At 44.5% G+C, this 12,731-nt stretch overlaps 1 protein-coding gene across 1 annotated transcript in view; it reads right to left on the bottom strand.

Annotated features, from left to right (window-relative positions):
- The window catches only part of LOC139061210 (calcium-activated chloride channel regulator 1-like), a 272,282-nt gene that overhangs the window by 61,864 nt on the left and 197,687 nt on the right, over positions 1–12,731 (bottom strand). The window contains exon 14 of the mRNA XM_070540867.1: positions 10,285–10,458. Coding sequence (XP_070396968.1) covers positions 10,285–10,458 — 174 coding nt within the window. The remainder of the gene's footprint in view (positions 1–10,284; positions 10,459–12,731) is intronic.

The raw sequence follows: 12,731 nt of genomic DNA, 5'->3' as shown, positions 1-12,731 counted from the left end.
GATGCCAATTTCCACAACAAGTCTCGCAGGATCCCGTAACGCCATGTTGTGTCATACGCCTTCTCCATGTCAAGGAATAGTGATAAGAAAAACTGTTTATGTAAAAATGCATCACGAATATATCCTTCAATGCGTACAAGATATCTGTTGTCGACCTGCCTTCCCTGAACCCACACTGATAGGGATGAAGTATATTTTTGAATTCAAAGAAATGTATGAGTCTGCGATTAATCATTTTTTCAAAAACCTTGCACAGCGAGCTTGTAAGGGCTATCGGGTGATAGCTTGCCGCCAGCGATGGGTCTTTCCCCTGCTTCAAAACAGGGACCACAATCGCTTCTTTCCATGTGTGTGGAAGGTATCCGGCAGCCCAAATAGTGTTGAAGAGTGCGAGTATTGTAACTGGTGGGTCAGTGTGCAAGTTTTTGATCATGTCATACATGACTCGGTCATGCCCGGTGCGGTGCTGCTTCATGAAATCAAGGCAGCTCTTAACTCGGCATTACTGAATGGCTGGTTATACGCTTCGTCGTGTCTGCATTTACGTACAACTGCCTTAAGGTCTTCTATTTCTTTATATTTAGGGAGAGGTTCAGAATAGTGTATTGAGCTCGACACACGCTCAAAGTGTTCCCCAAGAGAGTCTGCCTGGTCTTCCAGGCAGACTCTTGGTCGTTCACCAGAGGCAACGGATGGATTTGTTGCCCCTGTAGCTTTCTCAAGCCATTCCACACTTTTCTCTCCTGCGTGTATGAATTAATGCCGGAGAGGAACCCCACCCAGATTTCTCGCTTTGCCTGACGCCGTGTCCGCCTCCCCAGTTATTTAATTTGTGTAAAGGTAATTAGATTTTCGGCAGTAGGCGATCTGCGCAATACGCCCCATGCCTTGTTCTGTCTCTTTCATGCCTCTCTGCAATCTTGGTTCCACCAGGGAACACGTCTTCTTAGTGAACCACCATTTGTATGCGGGCTAAACTTTTCGGCTGAATCAATAATAAAAGCGGTAAAATGTGCAACGGCATCATCTATAGTAAAATTATTTGTAAAATCTGGTGGTAAATAAGATGATTCTTTACAATGCTCCCAATCCGCCGATGGTAATTTCCATCGAGGAATATGCGGAGGGTTTTCATGCAAAGTTATAAGGTTTAAAATTACAGCGAAGTGGTCACTTCCATACAATTGATTGATCATGGGCCATTCTAGGTGAGGCAGAAGACAAGAGGAACCGATTGCTAAATCTATTGCTGAACGTGTGTTGTGTTGGACATTGTAATACGTCGGCTCCTTCTTGTTATACAGGCAAGCACTAGAAGTCAAAAAAAATTTTTCAATTATTCGACCTGTCGCGTCGCATCGCGAATCTCCCCACATCGTATTGTGGGCATTAAAATCACCCACGATTATGTAGGGGTCAGGAAGCTGATAAATTAGGTTATGGGAATCGGTTTTTTCCATGTCATAGTTAGGCGATATGTACAAGGAGCACACAGCAGTCACCAGTTTGTTAAAAAGGATTGCCCGAACCGACACGGCCTCAAGGGGCGTCTGGAGGGCAATCTGTTGACAAGCTATAGATTTATCCGCAAATATTGCAACGCCGCCGGAGGAGAAAACCTCGTTGCGGTCTTTGCGATAGATTATGTACTGACGTAAGAAGTTTGTCTGTGTGGGTTTCAGATGTGTCTCTTGAACACACAACGACCTTGGATTATGTTTGTGTAACAGTTCTTTAGTGTCGTCGAGGTTACGTAAAAGTCCTCGTACATTCGACTGTAGTATTTGTGTGTCCATTATGCTATATGTGTTGGGTAATGTGTGTTTAAGAGACTAACGTTAGCTCACGGGCGTTTTTCTGGCACCGTGACGGGAGTTTAGTCTTTTTTGGAGCGATCGAAAGTGCCTCGCCGCTCCTTAGGCGCTGGTGGCGCCGTCTTACTGGTGGTTGTGTCCATCGCCTCTTGCGAGGCGGTGGGCACGCGCACTTCCGAGCGCTTTGTTTGGCGTGAAGGCCTCGGCACGTTGGACGAGGCCTTTTAGGTCACCTGCCCGGAGGTAGATTTCCCCGTCTGCTGTGTTGGCGTAGCAGCGCGAGCTGCAGCTGCCGGGGGGCCGGTTGGCGTCACTGCCGCCTGACTGGGTGTCGGACGGTCAGCCGCCGGAGACCGTTGTGGCGCTGCCCCCTGACGCGCCGTTTCGGCAAATGTGTTCTTAGGCAGGTATGCCACCCGCCTACGTGCCTTCTTGAACGATATATTTTCTTTCACTTTGATCGCGACAATTTTTACTTTGATCGAACAGAGCGCCATGGTGGCGGCGTACTTCTTGCCCTTTCGAAACGCATCCCATCGTCACCCATTCACATCAGCATCAATCTAGAATCAGTGTGGGCTAGAGCAACTCTGAACCATCAAAAGGTAATTTTAGGCGTTTGCTATCGTCCACCTTCCTCGTCACCCGCATTGACCAATGAATTGCATGATATAATTAGTACCATTACGACAACGTTTCCTTCTACACCTCTTTTCTTATTTGGTGACTTTATTTTTTGTAATATAGTTTGGAACAGTGACATACCTAACATATTATCTTCTTCTTCTGATTCAAAAGATTTCTTGGGCATTTGTACTACATTTACGTTAACCCAATTAGTCACACAAGCCACGAGATTAACATCCACTTCCACAAACATTCTCGATTTGATCCTAACCAATCGTCCCGATTATGCCTCTACCATCCTTTACTTACCGGGTATCAGTGACCACTTATTACTAAATATTCACTTTAATACTGCGTTTGTGAAACTTGCGAAGACTAAAAAATAATTAGAGACTATAAGAGAGCTTCGAAGCAATAAATAATGAACTCAGTTCATTCCTTAACATATTCAAGAGTGATTTTGAAAATCGTAGTGTGCAGTCAAACTGGAACATGTTTTCGGCAGAGGTAAATCGTTTAATCAATAAACACATCCCAACCCGTACTATAACATGCAACCCGCGCGCACCTTGGTACAATAATAATTTAAAACCACTATGCAACAAAAAAAGACGACTGTATCGTTCCTCGAAGAAATCACGCAATGACTCACGTTGGAAAGCCTACACATTAGCATCTAACACCTATGTAGCCGGACTCAAATGCGCTGAAGAAACATTCTTATCAACCACATTACCATTTATGCTGATAACTAACGTACAAAAATTTTGGCGCGTCATACATTCACCTTCCGATGATTATATCACTCTATTCAGGAGAGTTGTGCATAGGGTTTTCGGAACAGGGTCACTTGCTCTGGTGACCCTGTTCCGAAAACCCTATGCACAACTCTCCTGAATAATAACTTTGTTATATATTTCTCGTGCACAGTTGATATTGAACTACCTATCTTGAATGACTATAACTTCTTCACTATGCCTCTAGTGACTGTTGAAGTTCCGGGAGTTATTCGACTAATCGATTCATTGAAGATGGATTCGTAACCCGGCTTTGATACCATCAATGCCAAATTTCTGAAAAACACCTGCACTTATAGTTCCATTATACTAACCAAAATATTTCAACAATCACTCAACACATCTACTGTTCCATCAAAATGGAAAATAGGAAAAATAATTCCTTTGCATCTGGCAGCAAAACATCACCTACAAATTATCGCCCGATATCATTAACCAGTACCTGCTGCAAACTGCTAGAACACATTATTTTTACTAAAATTCCCGATTTTCTTGAATCTAATTCATTTTTTTCGTCATCACAACTTGGTTTTCGAAAATCATTCTCATGTGAATCACAATTATTAACATTTACTCACAAACTACACCAAATACTTGACTGTTCTTCTCTTGCCGATTGCATCTTTTTAGATTTTTCGAAAACCTTTGACAAAGTGTGTCATAAACTTTTACTTTATAAACTAAGCAAGTTAAACCTCGATCATAACGTTCTCAAATGGATTGAGTCATTTCTCGCTAACCGTTCTCAGCTCGTAACAGCTAATGGCAATGACTCACCTGATAGCGACGTTCAGTCCGGTGTGCCCCAAGGTTCCATCCTGGGACCTCTATTATTCCTTATCTACATTAATGACCTACCTTCAGGAATAACCTCTGACGTACATTTATTTGTAGACGACTGTGTAATCCTCAGAGAAATAACTAACGAACACGACATCTCCCTGCTTCAGGCAGATCTCAATAACGTCAGCGAATCGTGCCGATTGTGGCGAATGGAACTGAACATTAACATATGCAAATTTCTGACAGTATCCCGATCTAACGATAATCTGCCTGTGTACTACTTGAATAACGTTGCTTTAGAATCTACTAACTCACATAAGTACTTAGGCCTACATATAACATCTAAATTCACATGGAATCATCAAGTCGAATACATAATTAATCAAGCTAACCGCTTACGCCGTAACTTTTCTCGTGCTCCCTCTCCTATAAAATTACTACTTTATAAAACCCTGTTACGGCCAAGATTAGAATACGCTGCAGCTATATGGGACCCTTACCACGTAAACCTAATACATTCCCTTGAACTCATCCAAAACAACGCCACTCGTTTTATTCTTTGGAATTACTACCGTGGTGCGAACGTTTCTTCAATGAAATCGAATGTGGGTCTTCAACCGCTAGCAACACGTCGAAACATTTCCCGCCTTTCATTTCTTCATAAGCTGTATCACCACCCTACACTTCATCCAAACTTCGTGTCGCTACCATATTACTTATCTCACCGTACTGATCATCATCATAAAGTTAGAATTGGTACATGTAACACGATACACTTTTTACATTCATTTTTGCCACGCACGTCGAAAGATTGGAATGAACTTCCTTCTGACATTGTTTCCATTAATAACAATGATCATTTTCGAAAACCATTAGCTAACGATGTACAACAGCAAACATTTGTACGAACAGCTCCTGGTGTTTTCCTTTTTCTTGTTTAATGTTACTTTTATATGTCATGTTCTATTACTGCATTTATCATACTTTCAGCTAACATTGTTTAATTAGCAAATATTGTATATAAGCTCATGATTTATTTCCTTCTTATTTGTTGTATAACCCACTCCCCTCTCTAATGCCGAAAGGCCCTGAGGATAAAGAAATTAATAAATAAAAATAAATAAATTTATTTTTATTTTTCCCAAGATGGGCACGACCGCGAGTAGGCGGCGTGTTCTCCATCACAGTTTACACAATGCAATGAGTTCTCTCAAGCTTCAGACGTGTGTCCATGGGCACTGCATTTCGCACATGTTTGGCGGCCTCGGCAGCTCTGCGAGCTGTGGCCAAAATGTTGGCATTTGAAACATCTCAGGGGATTTGGCACATACGGTCTTACACGGAGCTTGATGTACCCGGCCTCGATTAACTCGGGCAGAATGCTTGAATTGAATGTGAGTATTAGGTGTGTGGTCTGTATTTCCTTATTGTCACGCCTCATCTGAATTCGCTTAACGTTGGTGATGTTCTGCTCACTGAAGCCCTCCAGGAGCTCAGCCTCAGTCAGCTCCAAGAGAACTTCATCGGAGACTACGCCACGGGCTGTATTCATGGTACGATGAGGAGTTACTGTTACTTTGGCGTCACAAAATGAAACTAGATTGGGTAGCTTTCCATATTGTTTCTGGTTGCAGAGCTCCAAGAGGAGATCGCCACTTGCACCCCTGGATGCTTTATAACCTGTAAGAAAAACTTGGGTAAGAGACTCGGACACGAGAAATGGTGAGATTGTTCGCACGGGTTTGTCAAGTGTTTCGGAGAGGACTACATGGAAACGAGGAAAAGTTTCTTTTTGACGGGCGAAAAATTCGAAGACATCATCGGTGCGCTCCTTCTTGAGGGTGCGATCAGGTAATGGGGGGAAAGAAGAAGCCATAAGAGATTGTAATTTCGGCAGTAATGCCAGCTGTACATTACCACTATAACCAAATATGATATAACCTCGGTTGGTAATTCACACAAGGTTAACCCTTGCTGCCTGGAAAAACTGGAAGTAAAGAGAAGCCAGGAGAACAGAGGAAACATGGAAAGTGAAAGAAAGACGAAGGTTGGAGGGAAAGCGAGACAGGAAAAGGCAACTACCCATTTCCCCCAGGTGGGTCAGTCCGGGGGTGCCGTCTACGTGAAGCAGAGGCCAAAGAGGTGCGTTGCCTCCACCGGGGGGCCTTAAAGGTCCGAACGCCCGGCATCGGCTCAACCCCCAGAATCCCCTTTCCCCGTACACGGCTAAGCCACGCACGGTTAAGCGCGGGAGGGTCCAGCCCTCGTGTGCTCGGGTACAAGTGTCGCAAAGCACCAAACGCCTGCTCACGCAGGCGCCCCCGTGGGGGTTATTTCAGTCTCATGATCCGGTTCCGCAGTAACTACCTGTCCTAAGTAGATGTATTCCCTTGCCACTTCCAGTGCCTCACTACCTATTGTAAAGTGCTGTTCCCTTCCGAGACTCTTAAACATTATTTAATTTTCTGCAGATTGATTTTTAGAGCCACCCTTCGGCTTTGCCTCTCCAGATCAGTGAGCATGCATTGTAGTTGGTCCCCTGAGTTATTAAGCAAGGCAATATGATCAGTGAATCGCAAGTTACTAAGGTATTCTCCATTAACTCTTATCCCCAATTCTTGCCAATCCATGTCGCTGAATACCCCCTGTTAACACGCCGTGAATAGCATCGGAGAGATCGTATCTCCCTGCCTGACGCCTTTCTTTATTGGACTTTTGTTGCTTTCTTTATGCAGGACTACGGTGGCTATGGAGCCGCTATAGATGTCTTTCAGTATTTTTACATACGGCTCGTCTACAGCCTGATTCCGCAATGCCTGCATGACTGCTGAGGTTGCGACTGAATCAAACGCTTTCTCATAATCAATGAAAGCTTTATATAAAGGTTGGTTATATTCCGCACATTTTTCTATCACCTGATTGGTAGTGTGATTATGGTCTATTGTTGAGTAGCCTTTACGGAATCCTGCCTGGTCCTTTGGTTTATGGAAGTCTAAGGTGTTCCTGATTCTATTTGCAATTACCATAGTTAATACTTTGTAGGCAATGGACAGTAAACTGATCGGTCTATAATTTTTCAAGTCTTTGGCGTCCCCTTTCTTATGGATTAGGATTATGTTACTGTTTTTCCAAGATTCCGGGACACTCGAAGTCATGAGGCATTGCGTATACAGGGTGGCCAGTTTCTCTAGAACAATCTGCCCACCATCCTTCAACAAATCTGCTGTTGCCTGATCCTCCCCAGTTGCCTTACCATAGCTCCCAAGGCTTTATTTACTTCTTCCGGTGTTACCTGTGGGATTTCGAATTCCTCTAGACTATTCTATCCCATTATCGTCGTGGGTGCCACTGGTACTGTATAAATCTCTATAAAATCCTCAGCCACTTGAACTATCTCATCAATTTTAGTAATGATATTGCCGGCTTTGTCTCTTTACGCATACATCTGATTCTTGCCAATTCCTAGTTTCTTCCTCACTGCTTTTAAGCTTCCGCCGTTCCTGTGAGCATGTCCAATTCTATCCATATTATACTTCGTTATGTCAGCTGTCTTACGCTTGTTGATTAACTTCGAAAGTTCTTCCAGTTCTATTCTAGCCGCAGGGTTAGAGGCTTCCTTACATCGGCGCTTCTTGATGAGATCTTTCGTCTCCTGCGATAGCTTACTGGTATCCTGTCTAACCGAGTTAACACCGACTTCTTTTGCACACGCCTTAATGATGCCCACAAGATTGTCCATTGTTTCAACACTGAAGTCCTCTTCCTGAGTCAAAGCCGTATAGCTGTCCCTCTATTTCCCTCTGGAATTCCTCTATTTTCTCTCTTACCACTAACTCATTGATCAACTTCTTATGTACCAGTTGCTTCCGCACCTTCCTCAGGTCTAGGCTAATTCGAGTTCTTACCACCCTGTGGTCACTGCAGCTCACCTTGCTGAGCAAGTCCACATCTTGTACGATGCCAGGGTTAGCGCAGAGTATGAAGTCTATTTCATTTCTAGTCTCGCCGTTCGGGCTCCTGCACGTCCACTTTCGGCTATCTCGCTTGCGGAAGATGGTATTCATTATCCGCATATTATTCTGTTCCGCAAACTCTACTAATAACTCTCCCCTGCTATTCCTAGTGCCTATGCCATATTCCCCCACTGCCTTTTCTCCAGCCTGCTTCTTGCCTACCTCGGCATTGAAGTCGCCCATCCGTCTAGTGTATTTTGTTTTCACTCTACCCATCGCCGATTCCACATCTTCATCGAAGCTTTTGACTTCCTGGTCATCATGACTGGATGTAGGGGCGTAGACCTGTACAACCTTCATTTTGTACCTCTTATTAAGTTTCACAACAAGACCTGCCACCCTCTCGTTAATGCTACGGAATTCCTGTATGGTACCAGCTATGTTCTTATTAAACAGGAATCCGATTCCTAGTTCTCGTCTCTCCGCTAAGCCCCGGTAGCACAGGACGTGCCCGCTTTTTAGCACTGCATATGCTTCTTTTGGCCTCCTAACTTCACTGAGCCGTATTATATCCCATTTACTGCCCTCTAATTCCTCCAATAGCACTGCTAGACTCGCCTCACTAGATAACGTTCTAGCGTTAAACGTTACCAGGTTCATATTCCTTACAGTAGCTACGCGTTTACTTACAAGATAAAAAATGCAAAGGTATCACTTAGCGAAATGAGTCCACAGCACCGGGCGCGAGACGGCCCAGCTTCGTTCTCCTCTTCATGCAAACTACACTCACACGTTTCAATATAAAAGATGCATTTGGTCATCTATTGATTATTATCATATGACTGACTATCATATGACCCTACCTGTAAATGACATTTATGTTGTCTGAAGTGACTGACATTAAGTGGATCTTATGAAGCTAATGGAGCTAAAAGGATCCTTGAAGCTAATGCATGGCTCATAATAATGTATTTGGATTGGCTGTCAGGTAGCCATTTGTTATGCGCTCAAATTGCTCAGCCTTCAACTCTTGCCCTTGGTGTAGTTGCTTAATGCATGCTCTCACAATCATTCAACACCATCGGTCGACGCGTTTAACTGAAAATTAGCTTTCTTTTTTATTTAATTGGATCCTCAAACAGTGCCTAACATGAGGTCCAGGTCAAAGACCACTTGGCCTGGCGAATCCTCGACCCGATCTACAGATATACAGAAAACATAGTTACAGACTACATTAAACACATGCACCAGTTCGCAGAAACCACATGCGATTCCATGAAAGCTAACAGGAAAAAAGTAGAAGCATAAGAAATTCGGCATATAAACGGACATTACAGTTACCAGCTGATACATCTGCAACAGTGGGAAAATTTTCAAACGTACCAAAAATAAGAACAATATAATTCATCTATTTATGTTTCCATTTCAGACAAAGCGAGGATATGTGGAATATACCATTTAGTCACTAATTTGTGATCGCCCTTTACTGGCTAGGTCTCTGTCCTGTGTGGCGCTGTTTTACACATGAGAATGCTACACCGCTGCAGCATCATTCCTATGGTCGTTTCAAAACCATAGAAATATCCATATTTCTGATGGCCTTGTTGTTTGTGAAAGGCGATATACATGGCCACAATAAACGCTATTTCTCACCTCCGGTGAACGTTTTTAAGGGCTAATAATATTGACTATCGGTCAAACACAGTATTCCATTATTTCAACACCACCACAAGAGGCAAATTGCACTAACACCAACACAACTTGCTCATCCGCTGTCCTACCTTTAAAGCAGCACTGGTTTAGAGACTAATGAGTTGCAGGCGCTTCGTACCGTGGTTCGTGTAATTTTCACTCCGTATTGCCATGGAAAAGTTCAACTATCTTCGTTTGCACGCGCAAATTGTCTTAGTTTCTAAGCATACAAGCACAGTGCCCAGCGATTGAAACGCAATGCTCATACCGCGGCCGCCTGCTGACACTTTTCGGACGCCGGGTGCTACTCTGGTGACACCGAGTCGACACGTTTTCGTATCCCTTGAAAGGCGGGAGCCTACGCTTTGTAAACCTCGCTGCGTTCGGCTGCGCAGCTATCAGCCCAGCACCGACCAGTGGCGCGAAAAGCGCCCGCAGTGCCGCATGCACCAAGTATCGCCTGTCAGTCGGCGAGAAATGTGCAAGCAATGCCTTTCAAGCAAGATTAAACACATTTACGACATACGTGTCTGGCTGTAGCTCACTAGTCATAATTGTAACAAGCGCAAACGAGACAGACGTACTTATCTGCCGAAAACGTACAAATGACCAACTCACCCGGTAGGGGATGATTCAAAACGGTGATACTAGAACCACGGGGCTCTCTCCTTCGGTACGCGTGCCTGGTCTTGCTGTCTCCGTAAATGTAAGCAAAGACAGAGTACCGTCCCGCACCCGTGAACTGTGTGAAGTATCCACTGTAGGTTCCGTCAATAACGCGTGCGTCGGGATCTGCGAGTTTAGGGCAACAGCTGGTGAACGCGCACACGGCATTCGCCTACACTTACACGCAAGCAAGTCCGAATACTCTAGTTGTGTGACGTCGTCTGTAGCACAAGGTTACTTATCTATTCCGAACAACAGCAGGTCAATGTCGGTTCTTCCCAGGTATATAGGATATTTGTTACTGCCACGGTACTGCCACAAGTTGTTACTGCCACGGTAATGACACAATCAGTGGCGTATACATGCAGCCAGCAACACCGTAGTGGCCTCCGTGATAAGTCTCGGCATTAAAGTCGCAGAAGGAGTCAGATACATAGGCACTTCAAGGTCATGGAATACATTGTGAATGCGAAAGCGATAAGTTTGGCAAAAAATAAATTATGAGTTGTTACGTGCCAAAACACCGATCTGATTACGAGACAGGCAGTACTGGTGGACTCCGGAAATTTAGACCACCCGGCGTTCTTTACCGTGCGCCTAAATCTAAACAGACGGCTCTTTTCGTATTTCTCCGCCGTCGAAATGCGGCTGCCGTGGCCGGGATTCGATCCCGCGACCTCGTGCTACTAAGCCCACCACCAGGTAGCCACTAATCAACCGCGGTGGGTCGACAAGTCAGAGAAGAGAGACTAGTACGTCATGGCACAACCTGGCATAACTGTCTCATCCCGAAGGGTTCTTTAGGCGCGAGTGAGGCACAGTCCGAATCAATTTACCGACAAATATTTTGAGACCACAGAGGCGCTACTGTCGGGAGGTGTTTATGAGAGGCGCGAGCATAAGAGATTGGCTGGCATGATCGCTGTGGCTGGTGCGTGGATTCGCCTGAGCAGCGCATTTCTGGCCTTAAATCGTCTCAAAATCTTCATCTTCATCATCAGCCTGGTTACGCCCACTGCAGGGCAAAGGCCTCTCCCATACTTCTCCAGCAACCCTGGTCATGTACTAATTGGGGCCATGCCGTCCCTGCAAACTTCTTAATCTCATCCGCCCACCTAACTTTCTGCCGCCCCCTGCTACGCTTCCCTTCCCTTGGGATCCAGTCCGTAACCCTTAATGACCATCGGTTATCCTCCCTCCTCATTACATGCCCTGCCCATGCCCATTTCTTTTTCTTGATTTCAACTAAGATGTCATTACCTCGCGTTTGTTCCCTCACCCAATCTGCTCTTTTCTTATCCCTTAACGTTACACCTATCATTCTTCTTTCCATAGCTCCTTGCGTCGTCCTCAATTTGAGTAGAACCCTTTTCGTAAGCCTCCAGGTTTCTGCCCCGTAGGTGAGTACTGGTAAGACGCAGCTATTATACACTTTCCTCTTGAGGGATGATGGCAACCTGCTGTTCATGATCTGAGATTGCCTGCCAAACGCACCCCAGCCCATTCTTATTCTTCTGAATACTTCTGTCTCAAAATCGTTTTACAAAAAATAATGCAACGTCTCGCGGTGATTATGCGTGATTGCCCAGGCTAATTGCCTTCCTGTTTTCAAAAACCTATATGACTGCTTGGAAATCCATAAAATTTAATAATTGTCTAATAAGCGAAATTGAAGCTAAAAATACAAAGATTCCATAAATATGCTACGTTTAACCACGGGTTCATAGTGGGGCATTCGTGGCAACGCCAGCGTTTCCTCTAACAAGTTTTGTCGCAAACACTACGACAGTCAATTCTGCTGTGAAAAGGAAAGAACAAGAACGAAGTGCAAAAACCTGAGAAATGAAGTGGACGCACAATGACCCTATCATGATTACTTCCTAAAATTAATTAAAGGGCACCAGTAATTAACCAATAATAAATAAATAAATAAATAATTAAATAATTAATAATGCGTTAATTACTGGAGCCCGGGCAGTGCTGTGCATTATGTTGGGTTCGGATGAGCGCTGTGGTCAGGTGCACTAGCATAGGTTGGGTACAGCTGAAGTCCCTATATTTTATCTAGGGACTTTATCTAGGGACCTTATTCATAGCGGGCATGCACTGACTTCAGCGTAAGAGACAATAAAGGTGAAGCTGACTGGAACGGTTATCTGTAGATCTCATCTCGTCCTTGCCCCGTGTTTCAAGCCGCCTTTGCAGGCTGCTAGTTCTGCTCCGAGGCAACTGCCACCTCGTATGCCGCATCGATTCCATCGCGTTGCCCACGTGCTTTGCTCGAGTGCTCTGTGAGAAGCTTCAGCGCAAGTCTTAAACCTTATTACCTTCGTGAACGCTACGTTGTCAATGGCAAAACTGGGCAGTCTGACTAAAGTTTCCGGGGCCTGCAAAGTAAC

Source organism: Dermacentor albipictus, chromosome 6 (genome assembly GCF_038994185.2).
Source record: "Dermacentor albipictus isolate Rhodes 1998 colony chromosome 6, USDA_Dalb.pri_finalv2, whole genome shotgun sequence".
Classification (NCBI taxonomy): domain Eukaryota; kingdom Metazoa; phylum Arthropoda; class Arachnida; order Ixodida; family Ixodidae; genus Dermacentor; species Dermacentor albipictus.
This window is presented reverse-complemented; position numbering and strand designations above follow the sequence as displayed.